Here is a 19,890-nt window from a genome sequence, read left to right as displayed (position 1 = left end):
TCGCAGACAAGTATCAGAAGAACAAGTGAATACACTAACCTCGGATACGCTTGGGCCAGAGATTCGTTTCTTTTCCTTCTATTTCAGCTTCCTTTTGAATACGTTGTTTTTTTACACAGTTTTTTCTGTCGTTGGGTTACTGGACGTGTTCCTCTCGCTTCGTTGTACAACACATATTGTGGTTGGTAGTTTGTCATTTCTCGCAAAATAGTTGTTTCTTGCAACACTAGCATACACAGTTTTACGACGTGAAGATACGTCGCAGATGCGATCAATTGTCGTGTTAGGTTGTCAGCATACAGGCGGCTTTTTGCGAACATTGGTAGCGCCGCCGAACCGATTCACCATTGACAAAACTGGTACTGAGAAAAGTTTTTTTTTTTTTTATGTTCTTAATATGTTTGTGTGGGCCGTGGGCACCATTAAAATGACACCCTGTATAGGTACAGTCAGCGGCAAAGATAATAGTAGGCAAGTTTTATTATTTTTTTATTCTATATCCTGTTTTGTTTTAATGAATGGAATTCGAAGCAGGTGTTGTTCTCTACTTATTGACTTTTTAATTTCAATTTATCATACTACTGCGAAAAACAATGAAAATTGTGATTGACAATTCGCCTACTCTATCTTTTGCCGTTGGGTGTACATAGAAAAAACGCACCGGCAACGAAAGAGAAGTTAGTGTTGCCCTAATCCTGAAGGAATCCTGGAAGCCTTCTCCGGTTTGCGAGAGGTCCCCCAGCGCCCTCGTAACGATGCCACATACGTCACATGCCCGTCGCCTCCCAACAGCTTCCGGTAATCCTTTTTTGATGACCCTCCGCAACATTTTTTCGGTGGTGTCACTTCCTTTTCGGTCTTCGGCAAATCGGGGAACCTAACCAGAGGTCGCGACAGGGGAAGCGCACACGTGCTGCCCCCTAGACAACTGCAGCTCGTTACTTTCCACCTCGAAGCGACGGACCTTCCAAAGGTCACGGTCTCGAGGTGGCGAGGTCGTTCACCCCATCTTTTCCGCTTTCGTCCTCATTCTTTAGTCCTCACTTTTAGAACAAAGATAGAATTTCAGACCTACAAACTTCCTTCTCCCACCGCAGTGTTGCCACCTGACGGAAAATTTCCCTCGGCGCAGATTTTTTTAAAAGGGGAATTTTATGGTTCATTAAATTAGAATATATTTAGAGACGATATATCGCGACATTGAAAAAAAGATCGACCAGACGATATATTGTCACGACATTTTGTAGATATATATATTTGGTGATATATTGTGTCTGTGATATATCGTCATGATGTTTTAGCGATATCGTGTTTGCGATATATCGTCACCATATTGTGGAGACTATATATTGCCGAATCACGATACGCAAAGAATATCGTATCGTCTGTGACGATATTTTCTTGACGATATATCGTGATATCAAATTTACGATATCATCCATTCCTAGTTATAATACGTCGCTTTTCTGCCAATTTTGGCTAATCACGACGATGAGGTTGAGGGATTTGATTAAGGGACACTCACGAAGATTGTTATTTAGCGTAGCTTTTCTGCCACCTTTGAAAAGAAAATGATGTTACAGCTAATTACTAGTCTCTTTCTTTTCATGTGGAGAAGGTTACATAATTTAGAACTGCAAAATTTGTATTCCTGTCCAGATATTATTACAATGATTAAATCAAGAAGACCTTAGGTGGTCAGGCCATGAGGCACGAATGAGAGAGGAAAGAAGAGTTTACAGGATTCTTGTTGGGAAACCTGATGGTATGAGACCTGTAGGAAGACGAAGATGGAGGGATAACATTGAGATGGAACTAAAGGAAATCGGTAGGGATGGAAAAGATTAGATTGATGTTGCCCAGGATAGGGACAAATGGAAGGCTTGTGTTGGTGCAACCATAAACCTTCGGGTTTCAGAAATCTAGAGAGTTAGTTTATTTCTTTTCATGCCGTAACACACTGTCACATTCTGGTAAAATGTGAAGTTCTCAAATTTTTTCTATGAACGTGTACATGTACAATTCCAGACCATTCAAGATTTCGTGATTAATTTGATCGTGTAAAAACAGCCCTAGAAACGAACTCTTTTGAAGTGAGAACCGCCCCCCCCCCCCTTCCTTTTTCTCGAGTGATTTTCCACCTTCCCTCTGACAATGGATTATAATTAATATTTTTAACTTGGGAACAGTCCTTGCCTTTCAAGTATTTTTTTTTTTAAATAAGGTGAGCCATAGGCGTAACTTGGCGGGCAAGGGGGCAATTACCCCCTTCCCCCAATTTTCAGGTTTATGAAAACGGACAAGTTAATGGTAAGTTTTGTTAACCCCCTGGAACCTGGAGAGCAAAGTAACGAGACATTTTTATGGTTTTCAAATGTAAGTTATTTATCAAAATAGTGCTGGATGATACTTTTATGGGCTTGAAAACTTTTGATTCTGCCTCCCTTTCCCCTAAAGTTAAGTTTCAAGTTTTATTCTGCCTCCTCCCCCCAAGCTACGCCTATGGAGTGAGCATTTTTCTTTCCATTAACCTTCTTTAGTCCGTTGTAGTAAAATTCATACTTCAAACCTGATAACGTATTTTTAAAATGTCTACGAATAGCTAACTTTTAGGATAAGAGCCTATTTGCTATCATATTGTCCAATAATTCATTTTGGCGAACAATAGAAACCACAATTTCCATGATCGCGATTTCAACTTTTCTCAGATAAAGGGGAAAACTGTATGAAAATGGGAATTTTGCACCACTGGTTGCGGCAACACTGCCCCTCCTTTTTCCGAGAAAAGCTGCTCCGCGTTGGTTAGACCCTTGACCCAGATGCATCGCTTCGTCATAAATAAGACTTCGGGGGAAAATGTCGGGAGGGAGGAAAAAAGAGTTGTGGCGACAATAGAGGCTCGTGATGAGGACTGGAACGTGTGATTGACAGGAGGCGGGGAGGACGGCCAATCAATGCACCTGAGATAAACCTCAAACAATGTCTTTCTTGGGCCTGAAGCCTGGGAATTTTCCCTAGCATTGCTGCCTTTTCTAGTGCGAAAGTTTTTAGCAGCAAAGTATGAATGTACATGTTCTCTCTCACCTTTTCAGAGGATAGCAAATTTTAACGCTGCAATAAAACTTGGAAATTGTTTTTTTTTCCTTCTACGCGAAAATAGTTTTGACTGAGAACAAAAGTAGGAAATCCGGTGTTGTGAAATCGTGGGTGGTTGCATGAAATATTCCGAGAAGGTAAAAGTGAGAATGAAAGAAGTGATAGGGAAAGAGAAACAAAGTAAGCGAGATAAAAGGAGAGCCAATGAAAGGAAGGAAGAGAAATAAAATAAGATAACACTTAGAAAGGCAATATATACATGGGCGTCCGGAAGGGAGGGCAAGGAAGGGCCGTGCCCCCACCTCCTGGAAAATGAAAGTCAACCAATAATTATATATTTCACACATATGATTTCATTTCAGCCACAATAATGTGTGTTGATTAATGGACGAACATGATAAATTCCAATTTAAGCAATGTTTTTTGAGGGAACAACACTATTATCTATTGGGGAAAATGTGGCTTGTTTGCTAAGCAAAGAAGAAAACACACGCAGACAACAGACAGAGAGAGAAAGAGACTGTAAAAGGGAAGAAGCTAGAAAAATTAAGAATTAAACTCGCATAAAAACCGAAACACACAGGAACGTCCCCCTTTATTAGCGTCAAAATCTTTTCTGATTACATAAGCGTATCGTTCCCTTAGGAACAGGGGATCTTAACCTGGGACCTTCAGACGTCCCTTGAGTTGCGATAGTACTTTTCATCATTCATACTTGCTTGGCGATTAATCCTAATGCGAGAGGTAGTACCTGAATAGCATAGAATGGCAAATGAACACACAATACACACTAATTTGATTCTAGGTCTCATTAAGATTGTCTCGGCATGATGTAAGGAAAATACCGGTTTCAACCAGAAGCTGATATTCTCCGAAGACTCACCGTATGGAAGTGGAACGTAGATTTGTTCTTACTGACGTCAATGTGTAGGTAGGGAGAATCGACACTTCTACCTTGGTGTCAGACCTGCATCAGGCCTTCAGACCGACGTGCGAAGGAAGACCACTCTCTCTCAAGTAGTGTCTATTATGCTCTGCTCATTGATCTGATCTCAACTCTATCAGAATGTCCTTCTATCAGAATGTCCTCCAAGGATTGCTGTTGTAAATAGCAGGTCGATGCACATCTTTACTTCCTCGAAGTTCTTTTTTACCTGGTGATTTTGTTTATTTGATTTTATTTTTAAGCCTACTTTATGCACAGAAAGGCTAGTCGGGACTCAGGACTGATCCTGCAGTTTAAAGTGCCTCCACTGCGTGGGTGGCTATTTGTTTTAAATCGAGTTGGATTTGTTGTTGAAGTTACTGCTGCATAACATAATAAGTATAGCCTATTACAAAATTATGTAGAAATTTAACCTAAGAGAGAACTGTTATTCTGATGTCATTATGTACATATTAAATAAACACATACCTCCAAGAAACGTGTTCTTTAAGAATAACGCTTAGAGTATTTAAATCGTAAGGCTATTGATTGATTGATTTGCTTTATTTTACTTCGCTTTTGTGCCACTTTTGGCTAATTTGCGAAGATGATATGATGTAATTGATGAATGGACACTTACAAACATCCATGCCCAGGCCAGGATTCGAACCCGAGACACCTGGCGTCGTAGCGCGCTGTGCTAATCACTCCGCCACGGGGGCCGGCGTAAGGCTATTATTTTGCATCATTAGAACTGTAAATGTACAACATGGTCATGTTTATATATATTGGAGGAAGGTGAAAAGTACAAGGACCAGAGTAGATTGACTGGGGGGAGTAGGGGGTGCCGAAATCCGCCTCGCAGGATTCAGCCACCCCTGGAGGTAGAGAGAGCAGTGAAAGGAAAGAAGAGAAATAAAGAAGAAAAGACACACGTTAAGAAAACGAGACAGAAACTGGAGAGAGAACTGAATCAAGATTATTGACAGTAAGCAAAAACAAAGATGCAAAGAAGGCAAAGAGACCGTGAAAATAACCCCTCTCTCGCCGCGGCCTTTGCGCGCGATTTTTAAATTTTTACACTTATTTCAGAAAAACGTTATATCTCTGAGACTATGTGAGCAATCTACTTCGGATAACTCTTGTTTGAAAGCAACAACATCGGAGCACGCGACCGTGTACAATTCAGAAAGCCCAAGTGAGAAAAACGGGGTTGGAGAGGGGCAAGTCCCCAAATTTCAATGAAAAAAAAATCTGGCGTTCGCTCCCTCTTCTCCCGTTAATTTGGAAACAGGGCGCAAACTTTTGCATTGCTTTCAAAGAATAGATCTTTTGCAACAAAGTGAAACTTTTTTCAAGTCTCTGGTCCTCATACAGACTGAAATATGACGCAATATGTACAATCCTGCTTTTGGCAAAAAAATTAGCTAATTTGCATATTAGAGAATAAATTAGTATATATCAGAGACTATTTGAGGAATCTACTTCGGATAACTTTTGTTTGAAAGCAAAAACATCGGACCACGCGACCGTATACAATTCAGAAAGCCCAAGTGAGAAAAACGGGGTTGGGAGGGGCCAAGTCCCCAAATTTCAATGAAAAAAAATCTGGCGTTCGCCCCCTCTTCTCCCGTTAATTTGGAAACAGGGCGCAAAGTTTTGCATTGTTTTCAAAGAATAGACCTTTTGCAACAAAGTGAAACTTGTTTCAAGTCTCTAGTCCTCTTATAGTCTGAAATATGACGCAATATGTGCAATCTTGCATTTTGGCTAAAAATAGCTAATTTGCATATTAGAGAAAGGGGGAGGGGTGGGTTTTCTTCCACATGACATTTCAATGTCTTATCTCAACATCTGTCAGCTTTTACAACCTCACATACAAGTATGAAGGTCCTAAAAGCACGTGAATGTTGTAATCGGCACCATGGGTCATATATGACTCATTGGCTGTTTTCGCCTATACTTTCTATGGGTCATATATGACCCATTGGCTGTTTAAAGGTTAAAATACAAAAGGAACAAGTTAGAAATAAGAAGCCATTTTTTCCCCTATTCCAGGTGGGGGAGGATGTCAAGTTACCCGTCTTGATCCTCTACAAGGACACGTATATCGGACACCCCCTGTCGAATAACATAGGCCTACCCAAAACCATGTTATGTTGATCGGTTTCCAAGTGTAGAACACACGATTTTTTTAAAATGCTTACTTTTTTTATTTTTTAAACATTTTTGAATCTTTATCCTGAATTTTTTTGGAATGAAACCATTAAAATAAAACCTTCTGAAGGTTGTGAACCTGTGCATGTAATCGGGACTGTATCCAATTCTTTAAAGAAATCTTGAAGCAGGGCCGTTGTGATGTTTATCGAAGTCCAGGAGTTCGCTGTCCCGTTGCTCCTTTTCTGCGAATCCGCTATTCGCCCTCGGGAGGTATTATATTTGGACAGAGCATTTTATTTCGCAAAATATCTTAACAACAATTCATTTCTTAAGTGAAGCAGGAGTGTTACGCGTCGGATGGACGTATATATCGAGGTGGTTCATGAATCACTAAGGTAGTATTTCAAATTTCATTAATTTTTATACCATTACATGTTTTTCCCTTTGTAGCCAAACAACAATCACAGATGTTTGACACTATTAGGACGATCAACACGAATTTCATATTTTATATTTTTACATAAAATTCGGTATATTTTGTATGTTGCATTGAGTAATGAAGATATATTTGTGGGACCAATTCAGAATAGGATTTCTACAAAATGTTATAAAGGTCTCCCCATGGCGCAGTTGTAGCGTCATTGCCTTGTAATCAAGGGGTCCCGGGTTCGATACCTGGTGGAGGCACAAGTTGTTCGGATTTCATTTTAAACTGTAGGTCCAGTCCCGATTAGTCTTACTGTGCATAAAGTGAACTTAAAACAGCAACTCCCACAAAATGTGATAACTTTTATCTGATTTTGAGATGCCAGTCACTTTGCTTGTATTTAATCTTGTTTAAGCCATGAAATTTAGGCTCTCTGTGGTTCGCAAACAACCCAAGCTAATTCCGGGAATAGAGAGTTAAGGTATTTCTGAGATCAACTCAGAACCTAAAAAAATAGTACAGGAATGAAGAAAATTACCAAAAACTATGAAAATTATTCCATATTTTCTTACATATTACGGTGAATTATTCTAAATATTTATGTTCATGTGTTTTGCCTACAATGATACAAGATAATAAACAACACGCTTATTGTTGGTATGTGTTTACTTAATATCTACATAATGACATCAGAATAAGTTCTCTCTTAGCTTAAATTGCTACATGATTTGGCAACATTCTTAAGACAAAACACAAAAATCCGGGTTGTAGAAATTACACATTCAACCTCAAATATCCGCCATGTTGCTTGACTACATGCAAGGTAAAATGTGTAATTTCTACAACCCGGATGTTTGTGTTTTGTCTTAAGTATGTTTTGCCAAATCATGTAGCAATTTAAGCTAAGAGAGAACTTATTCTTATGTCATTATGTAGATATTAAGTAAACACATACCAACAATAAGCGTGTTGTTTATTATTTTGTATCATTGTAGGCAAAAAGACAACAACATATGAACATAAATATTTAGAATAATTCACCGTAATATGTAAGAAAATATGTAATAATAATTTTCATAGTTTTGGGTAGTCTAAAATGCCATTCACGTTATCACTTTATCTTGATCATGATGATCATGATCTGTTCAGCTCATTACAATTATTAACAAAAAATATTGAGAAATTAAATTAGGGTAATGCCAAGGACCTAAAAATATACCACACGAATGACGGATATGATCAAAGACTACGACGAACATTAGTAAACAGATAAGTACAGATACGCCCTGCACAGTGAAGGCGTATTGGCGGGGGGGGGGGGGGGCATTCGTGAATGTGCAAATTAGAAGGCAACCTACAGCTCCGCGGTGGGACAGAATAAGAACATAGTCCTGCATGGGACCGCTTTCGCTCGCTCGTACTCGTCTCCACCCTCGAGCGTTTAATATGGAGTATTTTAATGTGATTATAATGGTAGACACCATGTCAAATCGCCGGACCCTGCGACGTCAAGGGTCTCTGGTTCGAATCCCGCTCGGGCTTGGTTGTTTGTGAATGTCTATTCATCCATTTCATCACTCATCCCCATCTTCGCAAATTAGCCAAGAGGCACAAAACGCGAAGTAAAATAAACTCAATCAATCAACCATGTCAAATCAACCAATAAAAATTACTTTTCAACCTTTAGGATTCAGATTTTTAATTTTTTTTTTTGTTTATACAAGAGGATAAAAACTGTCAAATTTCAGATTTTTTCGGTTCTTAGTTTTTGAGTTATTGTCTTTCATAAAAGCAAAAATTTCAAAATTTCAAGAAATTTTGAAATCTTTAAACAGCTATAGATAAAAAAGAAACTATTTGACCTAGAGAGCTCACATTGGTGTCATTCTCTTCTGCTTTTAATTAGCTTTAATTTGAAATACAACATGACTGTAGTATTAGAATTTTGTATTTTTTAAAAAAAACACTTGAATTTTTTTTTAAATCTCAAAAACACTATTTTTAATTTTTTGGGAAATAAAATATATGTTTTGCAGACATTTGTGTGCAAAATTTCGTAATGGGACGGCAGTGGGTTCCTATGGAAATCAATTTTTTTGTGTTGTAATGTGTGCGAAATTTGCTACATTTGTCGCCTTCCATATTAAACCACAACTATATGCTGAGTTATTGATGTTCAAGTCTTCATATTAGTCTATTTTATAATTTTTGGAGTACAAATAACATGAAAATACCTAAAATTTATCACTTTTAATATCAGGTAAACAAATTGAAAAATATACGAGGGGAAGTAATTAAATAACAGGAATGTTATTCTAAACTTCATGGATATTTATGCACAACCAAAATTTCTGTTTCGGCACTCAAAAAGGTTCCTTAGCATTGGATTTTCTACCGTAAAGGTTAACTTTTAACTTTATTTAGTCTCATAATTGCTGGAAAAAAAAAATAAAGTTTCCTTACATAAAGAAACACCACGTGATGGGTTTGTTTGGACTCCATCTTGCTCAGTTGTATACTGGTGACGTCACACTAATACCATTTTGCGACAAGTTGATTTTTTGTAGGGACGCAGGCGAGCAACTTAGTTTTCCTCTGTGCAATTTGGGTTGCATAAGACGCAGGGGTTTATCGTAGGGGCAGCACTGGACAAGTTGACCAAGTTTCAACAACAATAAATGACTACTATAAATTGCTGAATAGAGGACATTACAGAAATGTTATGAGTAGAACCAGGAACTTTGTCAAAATGCCTTTTCTCTTTCTGCATTTATTGATATTTTTTTTCTTGATATACAATATTTATGTTCTTGCTAATGTAGAAGCTTTTTCATTTTGGATATTTTGTATCCTACTGCCTAATTTTAATGTCTTTTTTTTGTCATTTTCAATTAAATTTTAGATTAAAAAAACTTGTATAAAAGTTATTTTTCTTTCAAAACAGTTCTTTATTAGCTCATTATGGTGTTGCCAGAGACGATTACAAAGCCGAAAAAAGCATTCATGAAAGTTTACGAGGAGTCTGTGCAGCAGCTGACTGAAATTCCAGGAGAAAAAAGTTGGCTGTTTCAGAAAAGTACAAACGTGGAATTGGAAAAATTAAAAGCAATTTGTGATATAAGGGTGGAAATTCTATTCTTGACGATGTGCATCCGGTTTCCATAGTATTTCATATATGCTCCAAATACTTCTGTCGAGGTAGAGATAATGTCCTGTTACGGAAACATTCTTTCTGACAGACGGCTGGTTATCTATGAATGTCGAAAACTTAAAATTGACACTTGTTTCGGTTTAGTTTGCCTATTTTTTTTTTATTTGGTGCCTATTTTTCACATTTTTGGCTGCCTATTTTAACCAAAATAAATTCCGGGCTCTAGTTATGGAAATAACACACACATTTTCTGTATTTATAAAACTCTGAAATCATTTTATCATTTGTACTGAATGCAGCACGCTTTCTGTAGTGCAAAGTATAAATAGGGAGTGGATAAATATGCACTAAAAGCCTCTAAAATAGGCACTTAAAAGCTATAGAAGGCAACAAAATAGGCTCTGAACATAAACTAACCGGTGTTTGATTTAGATTTTATTTTACTTCGCGTTTTGTGCCTCTTGGCTAATTTGCGAAGATGGGGATGAGTGATGAAAGTGATGAATGGACATTCACAAACAACCACGCCCGAGCGGGATTCGAACCCGGGACCCTTGCGTCGCAGCGCGATAACCGGTATTTGAATTCTGTCAGTTTTATACATATTTAGTTGAATTTCTTGTGGCTTTTTTTCGACGAGGTGAATGAATTATGATTAAATAAAATTGACGAACACTCAATACCTTTTGAGAACAACGTAGTTCCTGTCCTATCTTGCATGACCCGTGTCAAAAAATCTTATTTGACCATTAGATCAAAAACTACTCTGTTTCTGGCATCTGTGGAACAATGCAGCGCATAACGGTAGAGGAGAGGAGAAAGGAAGTGGGCGGAGCAAAGCCGTGCACGCTGCTGCAAACAGCTCTGATAGCTGTAGCCACGTTTTCCCCTCCATGCACTCACTTCCCCCTCATGCGTCCATTGGTCGAGGCCTCTCAAGTCGCTACTTGCGCGAAGGACTTATCGCAGGCTTGCTGCAGAATTACGGAACAGAGTGTAAACGTCATAAAGCAGAGAGTGGGTTGTTAAAGGTTCAGGAATTGCAAATAAATTCAATTCCGGTCCGGGAGGGAATGCGTAAGCGTGCATGGGTTCTAGATTGTAAAGAACCTTTTTATCTGTAGTCTTTCAAATCGATCCCGAGACCTTTTTTCCGGATCAATTTAAATCCGGTCCAAGTTCCGTATTGAAATGAAACAATAAGCAACTTGGACCGAATTAAAATTGCGCGAGAAAAAAGTTCCGGTTCTGTCGCAGTACACGATAGAACCTATTAGAATTTATGGGTTGCTGAACCATTTTATCAACCCTTGTAAAATCTGTTTTCTTATATAGTGTATTAATGGGATTATCATTTATCTTTCCAGGACAGAGGCGAGAATCAAATGAGGCAGGACTGTCAGCCGAATGTGTGGACGAAAGCAATGAATTCTACGTGCGTATCCACCAACACCACTCTACCTTCGCCATCCCCTCATCCAGCGTCCATCAGCTTCGAAGGCCACGTCCGAGTTCTCACCCCGTCGGCAGGTTTCGAAGCGGCCATGAAAGCCGCCATGGAGCTTGAATCGTCGCTCACGTCGGCGTGGCGCTCGTCCGCCGACGCCAATCAAGGCGAGGAGACCATGAAGGGAGTAGAAGAGAGTCCAAAAGAGGAATCGCTGGTTGACGTTAACATGGAAACGGTTGAACAGAACGTGAAGCAAGAGTACAAGGAAGGTAGCGAGCAGGTTGCCTTCGACAAGTCGCCGACGGAGTTCATTCAAGACGAATCGTCGCTTTCGGAGACTGGCGAGTACTGCGAGTCGCAGTCGCCGACGGACCACAACGGGTACGGGGACGCCAAGGTCAACGACGCCGACGCCACGAACGACAACGAAGACGAGAACCCATTGAAGCGCTTGGAGTACGCTCTGGAGCAGAACGGAATGCTGGGAAACGTCTACAGCCACTGCGAAGAGGGCGACTTCACCATAGAAACCACGGACAAGCAAGGCATGAAGTCCTATCGCTGCCCGCTGTGCTCGTACACGACGCCCAACAGACACACGTTCGAGTGCCACCTGAACGGGCATTACGAGCACAAGTGCACGATCTGCAACTTCGTCGGCAAAAACGACGACCATTTGCGAGATCACTTGAAGGACGACCACAACATGTGCGTGGAGGAGCAGGACGAAAACGGCATCAGGATCCCTCGGGTCAACTCCCAGGGCAAAGTGAAAACGTTCAAGTGCAAGCAGTGCGAGTTTATAGCGTTGACGAAGCTAGACTTTTGGGAACATTCCCGCTCGCACATCAAGGCTGAGAAACTCTTGACGTGTCCCAAGTGTCCTTTTGTCACCGAGTACAAACACCACCTGGAATATCACCTCAGGAACCACTTCGGTTCCAAGCCTTTCAAATGCAACAAGTGCTCGTACTCGTGTGTCAACAAATCTATGCTCAATTCCCACATGAAATCCCATTCGAATATCTATCAGTACCGCTGCGCAGACTGTACCTATGCCACAAAGTATTGCCACAGCCTTAAGTTGCATCTCAGGAAATACAAGCACAAACCGGCCATGGTTCTGAATGCAGACGGATCCCCAAATCCTTTTCCGATCATTGATGTCTATGGCACTCGCAGAGGTCCCAAGTTGAAGAAGGACGACTGTGGTTTTCCGAAGTTCACTCCCCATGCAATGCCTTTCCACAATGCATCCTACGGAGTCCCAACCATTCACCATCCTTCGCCACATATGCCAACAAATATCCCTCTTCCGTACGGGGTGCCATTTTTTAACTCCTACAATCAGAACAACCAATTAATGATGAACAAGGATAAAATTACTTTACCAGAAGATGAAGATTCGGTAGGGAATGAAATGAAGGTTTCGATTCCACAAGAAAATGACAGGCGCATATCTCCTGACAATGTTCCTCTCCCATCGCAGTATGATGCATTCTTGCAACAGAAGCCTATAAAATGCACAATATGCGACTTCTGCACTTTGAGCAGGGATCACTTTGCTCACCATATGGTCTCACATGCTACTTGTAACAATGTAAATGCTCAAAACTCACTGAAACACAAGAACGAAATGGAAGGAAACAGAGGACAAGAAAGACAGCAGAACCAGCAAGAATGTTTTAACGTATCCCAAACGTTACAAAACTACCATCAGAATAACTCCAACAGTCAATCCCAAAAAGAAATTATGATAAACCGCATGCAAGGAAATCTGATGATGCCAGATGCTTCGCCATTAGGAGGTATACCGATCCCCGCATCTGAAGAGATCAAAGAGTATCTTGCTCGTGTGTTCTCCACACCACTCCTCTTTGGATCACAGGGCTTCTCAGGTATACCACAAGCAAAGGACAAAGTGCCTCAACCCGATAGATATACAAACTCTGGCACACCTCCCCAGAATCCAGAAGGCAAGTTCCCAAACTCCCCGAGAACGGAATCTGGTTCGCCACCAAAGGTTGAAGAGAAGAACGGAATTCCACTAGATTTAACCAAAGAAGGGCCTGCACTGCAAATCATGGCAAGTCAAGACTCGCCTGGCATGAAGAACAGGAGGAAAGGAAAGGCATTTAAACTAGAGCGCATAGCTATGAAACTTCAGGAGCGTCAGCCTCAAGACCAAAACAACCATGCCAATGCCTTTGATACATCAGAAGAAGCTGAAATAGAAACACCCCATCTTTCAACTGTTTCCAAACCGCTGGCTGTGAAATCTAAGGAAAGCAGAGATGAGTCTACTTCCCCAACAGAGTCGAATCAGGAAGAAGTGCCTGAGCCTTGGTGCGACGCGTACCAATGCAAATTCTGCGACATTGCATTCAGGGATATTGTGCTGTATACAATGCATATGGGTTATCATGCTCTTGAAGATCCGTTCAAATGCAACAGCTGTGGCAAAGTTACCTCTGATAAAGTTTCGTTCTTTGTTCACATTGCTAGATCTTCACATAGTTGAATCTTACTGTTCATGCTCTAGATTTTATAATTTTGTTTACATGACAAGCTGAGTAACCAGGTGATTGTTTTGAACTTTTTAATTCATTATAGCAATCTCAGAAATAGTTTCTTTTTTAAAGAAACAAATATTATCACTGAAAAAGGTCTTTATTTGTTGTTCTCTTTGATTCTTATACATATTGTTTTATAATCATAAACGTTCACTTTGGATACGTAATTTTAACACAAAGAAGGACACATTTTGAAATTTATCTATGTAAGTACATAGATTAATTACTAAAAGATTGTAATTGTCAGTTTGAAAGAAAATTTACAATAATGAAGTGTAAATTCATACTAAATGTAGATTGGTTCTGTACTACAATTTTCATTGCTTCTACTTGAATTATTGAAAAGAGATTAAACTGAAAATAATAAATGACTGTCAAATATGAATGGGCAATTTAATCCAATTGCAACTTTGACTTTATTATGCAAGTGACTCTTTATATACTACTCCCTCTGTCCCATAATTATTGTCTGGTACAATTTTCTTTGTTGTCCCATAATAATTGTCCGATAGGCAAACTGTGACATTGGTGTATACAGAAGAAGAAAATTAAACACTGGAATGAGTCATACAACGTTATTACTCAAGGATCAGTACAAATTGGCAGATGAAGTATCCAAAAGAACATAAATAAAAAGTCACCATTTTGGCATACCGGACTATAATTATGGGACAGAGGGAGTAATATATTTTCAATACAGGACAAGGATCTGTAAACAAAGTTAGATTTTTTAAAATATTTTAGCTGCAGAACATTTGAATCTTACATTGTTAAACTCATAAATTCAAGTACGTTTCAACATTTTTTCCTCCATAATATATATATATATACTGCTGGACAATGAAAACCGGACACTTTAATATTTGACATCTGAATTGCAATAACAGCTCGCAGGTATATTACAGAATGTTCGGCAGATCATGTAGTAACATATGCACCATTCATAGGCTCGGACTTTGTTTATGCATTCGTACTTAATTCAGTTTCTGCAACATTTAGTTAGCCCTTGTACCAGAGCTTTTATCAACCCATTGCGTTATCACAAAAAATGCAAGTGTCCGGTTTTTTTTGTCCAGCAGTATATTATAATAAATAAGGACAAATACACACAGACATATATTATCAGAAGCAGTTCTCCAACTCATAGTTTCCAACCAATTGGTCCTGTAATTTTTTTGTGGAAAAACATATTTAAGAGGAAATATACTTGAATTTCTGGTTATCATATTTTTCAATATACAAATGTTCTTAGCGAAAATGTTTTTCAAAAAACAACTTTTTTTCAAGAATTCTTGTCCTGTATATGATTGATTGCTTCTTTAGATATGGTTTCGAGTAATTGATATACTCAATATTTTTAAAAAATAATCATGCAATAAAATTTATACATACCTGGTTACTCATATGTAATGCAATGTGAATACTTCTCATGTACACATCGAAAGAGAACACTATATAACTAAGGACATCTGTTGCTCATGTTTGTTTTCTAGAAGCATGGAAAATATTTTGAACTAGTCAACAATAACTACAGGTAGTTTGCTTAATGTGTTCAAAACATATTTCGTATATGAGACTGAGTTTCTTTTTACTTTTTTAATATATTTATCGTCAGATGTGTTTGTTTTGAAGTGCAATTTATTTCCTAAAATTTCCTGTCATGTAGTCTGCCATAGTAGTTATGAACTTCTATATTTTTTTTGTGAAGGCATGCTATACTAAATATTTTTTTTTAAGATATTTGTGCAATATATTTAATTGTATTTATAAACTTCTTTACTCATTTTCTTGAAGTAATGTTAAGACATGATTTTTTATTTTTTATTGTAAATGAAACGCACAGACATGGTTTTTTGTTCCTATGGTAATTCATTGCATTTACACAATTATATGATACAGCAATACCCTTTGTCGTGAAAAGAAACTTGAAATTTTCATCATGCATGAAAACGAAGTAGCTATGTGCCATAGCAAATTTACTAACAAATAACTGTATTATGAGTTGTAATGCAGGGATGGCCAACTCCAGAGTTTCCGAAAAAGATTGTGTAATTAAAGGATTTGGAAGTAGGGTTGCATCCAGAGCTGGTCCTATAGGAGGAACAATTCGGTCACTCCCAAGGCCCCCTCCTCCAGTTAAAAATAGTTGTTTTGTGTACAGTTTATAACTAGTTATAGGATGCTGGTCTCATTTTTCTTGACTTAATGGATTGTTTCGACATACTATAAATATCCAAAATTACTGAAATTATATTCTAAAGAAAAAACTACATAAAAATAGTGTTCACATATTTCAATCAAAATAGTTAATGTACACAATTTGTTTAATTATAGTACTCAACATGTACCACTAATGAAAAAACTACCATATTGTGTTAATCAGTATTTCATATGAAACAATGAAAATTCACTAAAGCGTTAAAAGTCAATGAAAAATAAAGAGGATTATGATAGACAATATTATTGGACATGATAAAAAATAACCTTCCATAATTTTAGTTTTAACCTTCAACATGTTCTGCACATTTTTCTCAGGTAATTAATTAGTTGTAATAATATTTATATTGTGATTCTGTAGAACAAAGAACAAAAATCTGTTCTTTTTTTTTTCAAACCTCTGAAATTTTTTTGTTATAAGCCTCACATATGGCCCACCCGGTATTGTATGCCCCAGGACCCACATTCACCTAGGACCGGCACTGGCTACGTCCCATTGGAAACTGAATGCATGCTGAAGGACACATTTCTTACATGCGATAAAATTTCAGTATCAACATGATTAATTCAATTTGTGTGGGAAACATTGTGTGTGCCATGGGTTGGCCACCCGTGTTGTAATGTGATGATTTGAAACATTATCTACATAAATGAAACACTGTCAAGTATTATTTTGTATGCACTTGTTCTACATTCCCTAGTCAAATTATTTGTGATCCTTAAATGGGATTGTGATTTTTCCATACCTCTGGTAATCTGTTTTTTAGCATGATTTTGCAAATTGTATAATTTCATGTATATCATTTTTTCCAATTATTTAAATGGTGTCATTTGTTTCTTTTATCAGAAATGAAATTGTGACTAAAAATTATATCATATTTAATAGTTTTAAATCATATTTTGATGCAATATGAATCATTACACTTCAAGTTTGTTGTACGTACCATGACAATATTGAAGTTTTTTTTTGTATAAATGAAAGATCTTGTGCATATTTATGCCACTGTAGAAAGTGTAATTTTTTAAATCAAAGGTTGGACTCCACCAACATTACTATTTTTCTGCTTTTCAAATTCTTGTGATCTTTACAAAGTCATTAATATCTTGTCTAGTTTGCATATACACACATAATACAATGTATTGTATAGTTAGTAATACACTATATTATTTATTTTGAAAAGTGTTTTCCAGCAAATTCTGCTCTAGAACGTATTGTAACATACATAGAAGAATATGCGACACTAGAAGCAGGTTTTCTTTTTAAAATGTAAATTATGAATCTATCAAACAGGAGTTACGTGTAATATTCTCTGCCATTTAGTATGTAGTATGTGTTTGAATGTGATTTTTGTGAAGCTCAGGGAAAAAAATGCATTTACCTATTTCAGATGAAATGCACACAAGAAGTGCAGTTGTGAAAATATGCCAATTAATAAATTTCTAAGAAAAGAATGAAATTATACTTTTTTTTCAGAATTGATCTGAAAAGCTCAATGTTTCCTTTTCACAATACAGGCTCTCACCCAGGACATTGATGTCTGGAAACGTGTAATTTGTTATAACTAGGACCAGTGTTTACTATATAAACAAAGTGTTGCATTCAACATGCATGTGTTAATTCACTAATAGTGTGAAAAATAATTTAAAATATTTTAGCATTTTCTTAAGAATATAAATTTGGACACTACTAACCGGAAGAAATTTAGGTAAATAATTCCTTCACATTTTTGTGTGCACTTAGCAAAAATAAGATTATGAAACATGTTTCACAATTACTCCCATTACTAGGGAGCGGATTGCTTTCTGAACTCAATTTTGGGACTTTTAGGTGTGCTTATAATAAATTAATAACTACCAACTCTCAAACCTTCTTCAATCCGAAGGTTTGTGGCTGCAGCAACACAAGCATTCCATCGGTCTCTATCCTGGGCAAGATCAATCCAATCTTTTCCATCCCTACCGATTTCCTTTAGTTCCATCTCAATGTTTTCCCTCCATCTTAGATGCCTTCCGCTGGAAGCCATGCGGAAACTTGCTCTAAACAAAACATTGTGCCTGCACTTTTGCCTAGAGCATTCCGTAAGTCTGTAAAATAATTGATTCCACCAGGTTCACTAGCCCAGTTATCTTCGTTGAATTTGTTTGATTCGTTAAGACTTTTGGAACGCACCCTTGGTGTAAGCTTAAAAAAGTTCTGGGAAACCAAGATGAAACGTTGCAGGAAAAATAAAGACTACTCAAAATAAATGTATTCCAGTATTTTGCATACAAAAAGTGGTTATGCCAACGTTTAAGAGGAACAAATTGAAATAGTAATCATATCACTGGAACAAGAGGTTTTCCTATGGAGTGCAGGGTGGCCTCGTTGGGCCCGGCCCAGTTTTCACCAAAAAAAACCACTCAAAAAGTATTTTTTCTTCTTCAGAAAATGTAAATTATTGCTTTAAATAATTTTGACATTCTACGCCTCGCGTCAGGTTAAGTTTGTAGCAGGTTTTATGTATTCGTCTGCGCAAGAACGGAGCTCAGAATCATCCATGACAGTTTTGCCTGAACCTCCGATCTCTTCGTATCGCAGACAATGAGAGAATCGACAGTATTGCCAACCCCTTAATACATCAAAACCTGTACATGCATGTCTAGCAGAATGCATTTTTGCTTCTTTTTGTCTCCTCAACCTTACAATTTTTAAAGTACTTTCTGTGCATAGGTTATGTAATAAATGTGTCCTTACTTAATATAAATCGCGAAATATCTTCGAAACATAAGTGCATGTGTGTATATGTCGAGCACACACAAAAGAAAAAAAACAAAGGTAAAAGTAAACAACAGGCCCTCTTGAATTTAATGACTAGTTATTGTTTCTCATTTAGAAAGAAAAAAAATATGAATATTTTAGTTGCTTCGTTCGCAATACATACGTTACTATAAGATAAACACCCTTCAAGTTTATACTACCAAAAAAGCATGATTTGTTATTGGTGATATACAATGTAGTTTCAATTTATGAATCAATTCATTAAACCAGGAGCCAAATGTTGGTCTGTCCATTTCTTGGTGATAATCACCCTTCCCTTGCACAGAACAGTAAATATGAGTCTTCAACAAAGCCTTCATTGCCGCCAGTGGGTGAAACAATAAGCTTCCCCCTCCCTCATCCGTTGCTTCAGCCCTGGCCGTGGTTTTGCACGCTCCCACGCTTGAATAATTAACATGTTTCTTTTCATGGCAATATATTTTAGTATCGCGAATATTCTTTTGTCGTCAAACAACAAACAATCGTTTTCTACTCCTAAACTCAACCGCAAATCATTCAACACCAGAGACACAGTTCGTGCGCACATTGACGGCAAATCACCTCACGCACTGTTTTATTTTGATCTTGTTGCCGTAAGGAGGAATATGTATTTAAAACAACTTGTTGACTTTGAAGAGTTTTTTTCCTTCGGATGATGCTCAAAATTACACTGGTAAATCTGGGCACTGAACAGGAGACCTCGATTCAGCCATTCTCGCAGCTGTATAGCACGATTAGCAATGAATCAAGATAAACATAGGGTTTAAATAGTGGGATGTGCAACACTGGTATCACTGATTCCACGTGTTCTGCAACATATTCAGTCTCGCTAGACTCTCTTCAGTTTGAGTGACTTCCATGCAAAAGACATCCCAGTTGGCAAATCTGCACATCCAAGTTCGTCTGCACAGTGATTGCAACCAATCAAGTCCATGTCTGCTAATGGATGTATCATTTTGTCTGTATATTACAAGTTAAATAACTGTTTTCTTGCAAGTGTGCAGTTGTCGGAATGGAACCAGTCTCAGCGGAACTATATTCTGCATGCACGTTTGGATCTACATATGCAAAAACCTGCTGCAAATTTAACCTGA

The 19,890-nt window shown here is 37.9% G+C and overlaps 1 protein-coding gene across 1 annotated transcript in view; it reads left to right on the top strand.

Moving 5' to 3' along the window:
- The window catches only part of hb (zinc finger protein hunchback), a 60,525-nt gene extending 45,959 nt beyond the window's left edge, over window positions 1-14,566 (top strand). Inside the window, exon 2 of the mRNA XM_083112358.1 lies at window positions 11,127-14,566. Within this exon, the coding sequence (XP_082968484.1) occupies window positions 11,145-13,730 (2,586 nt within the window). The 5' untranslated portion in view covers window positions 11,127-11,144 and the 3' untranslated portion in view covers window positions 13,731-14,566. The remainder of the gene's footprint in view (window positions 1-11,126) is intronic.
- Window positions 14,567-19,890: the final 5,324 nt, after the last annotated feature.

The sequence above is a fragment of the Lepisma saccharinum genome, chromosome 26 (assembly GCF_977018435.1).
Source record: "Lepisma saccharinum chromosome 26, izLepSacc3.1, whole genome shotgun sequence".
Lineage (NCBI taxonomy): Eukaryota > Metazoa > Arthropoda > Insecta > Zygentoma > Lepismatidae > Lepisma > Lepisma saccharinum.
The sequence above is the reverse complement of the archived record's forward strand: the minus strand, read 5'-3'. Positions and strand labels throughout refer to the sequence as shown.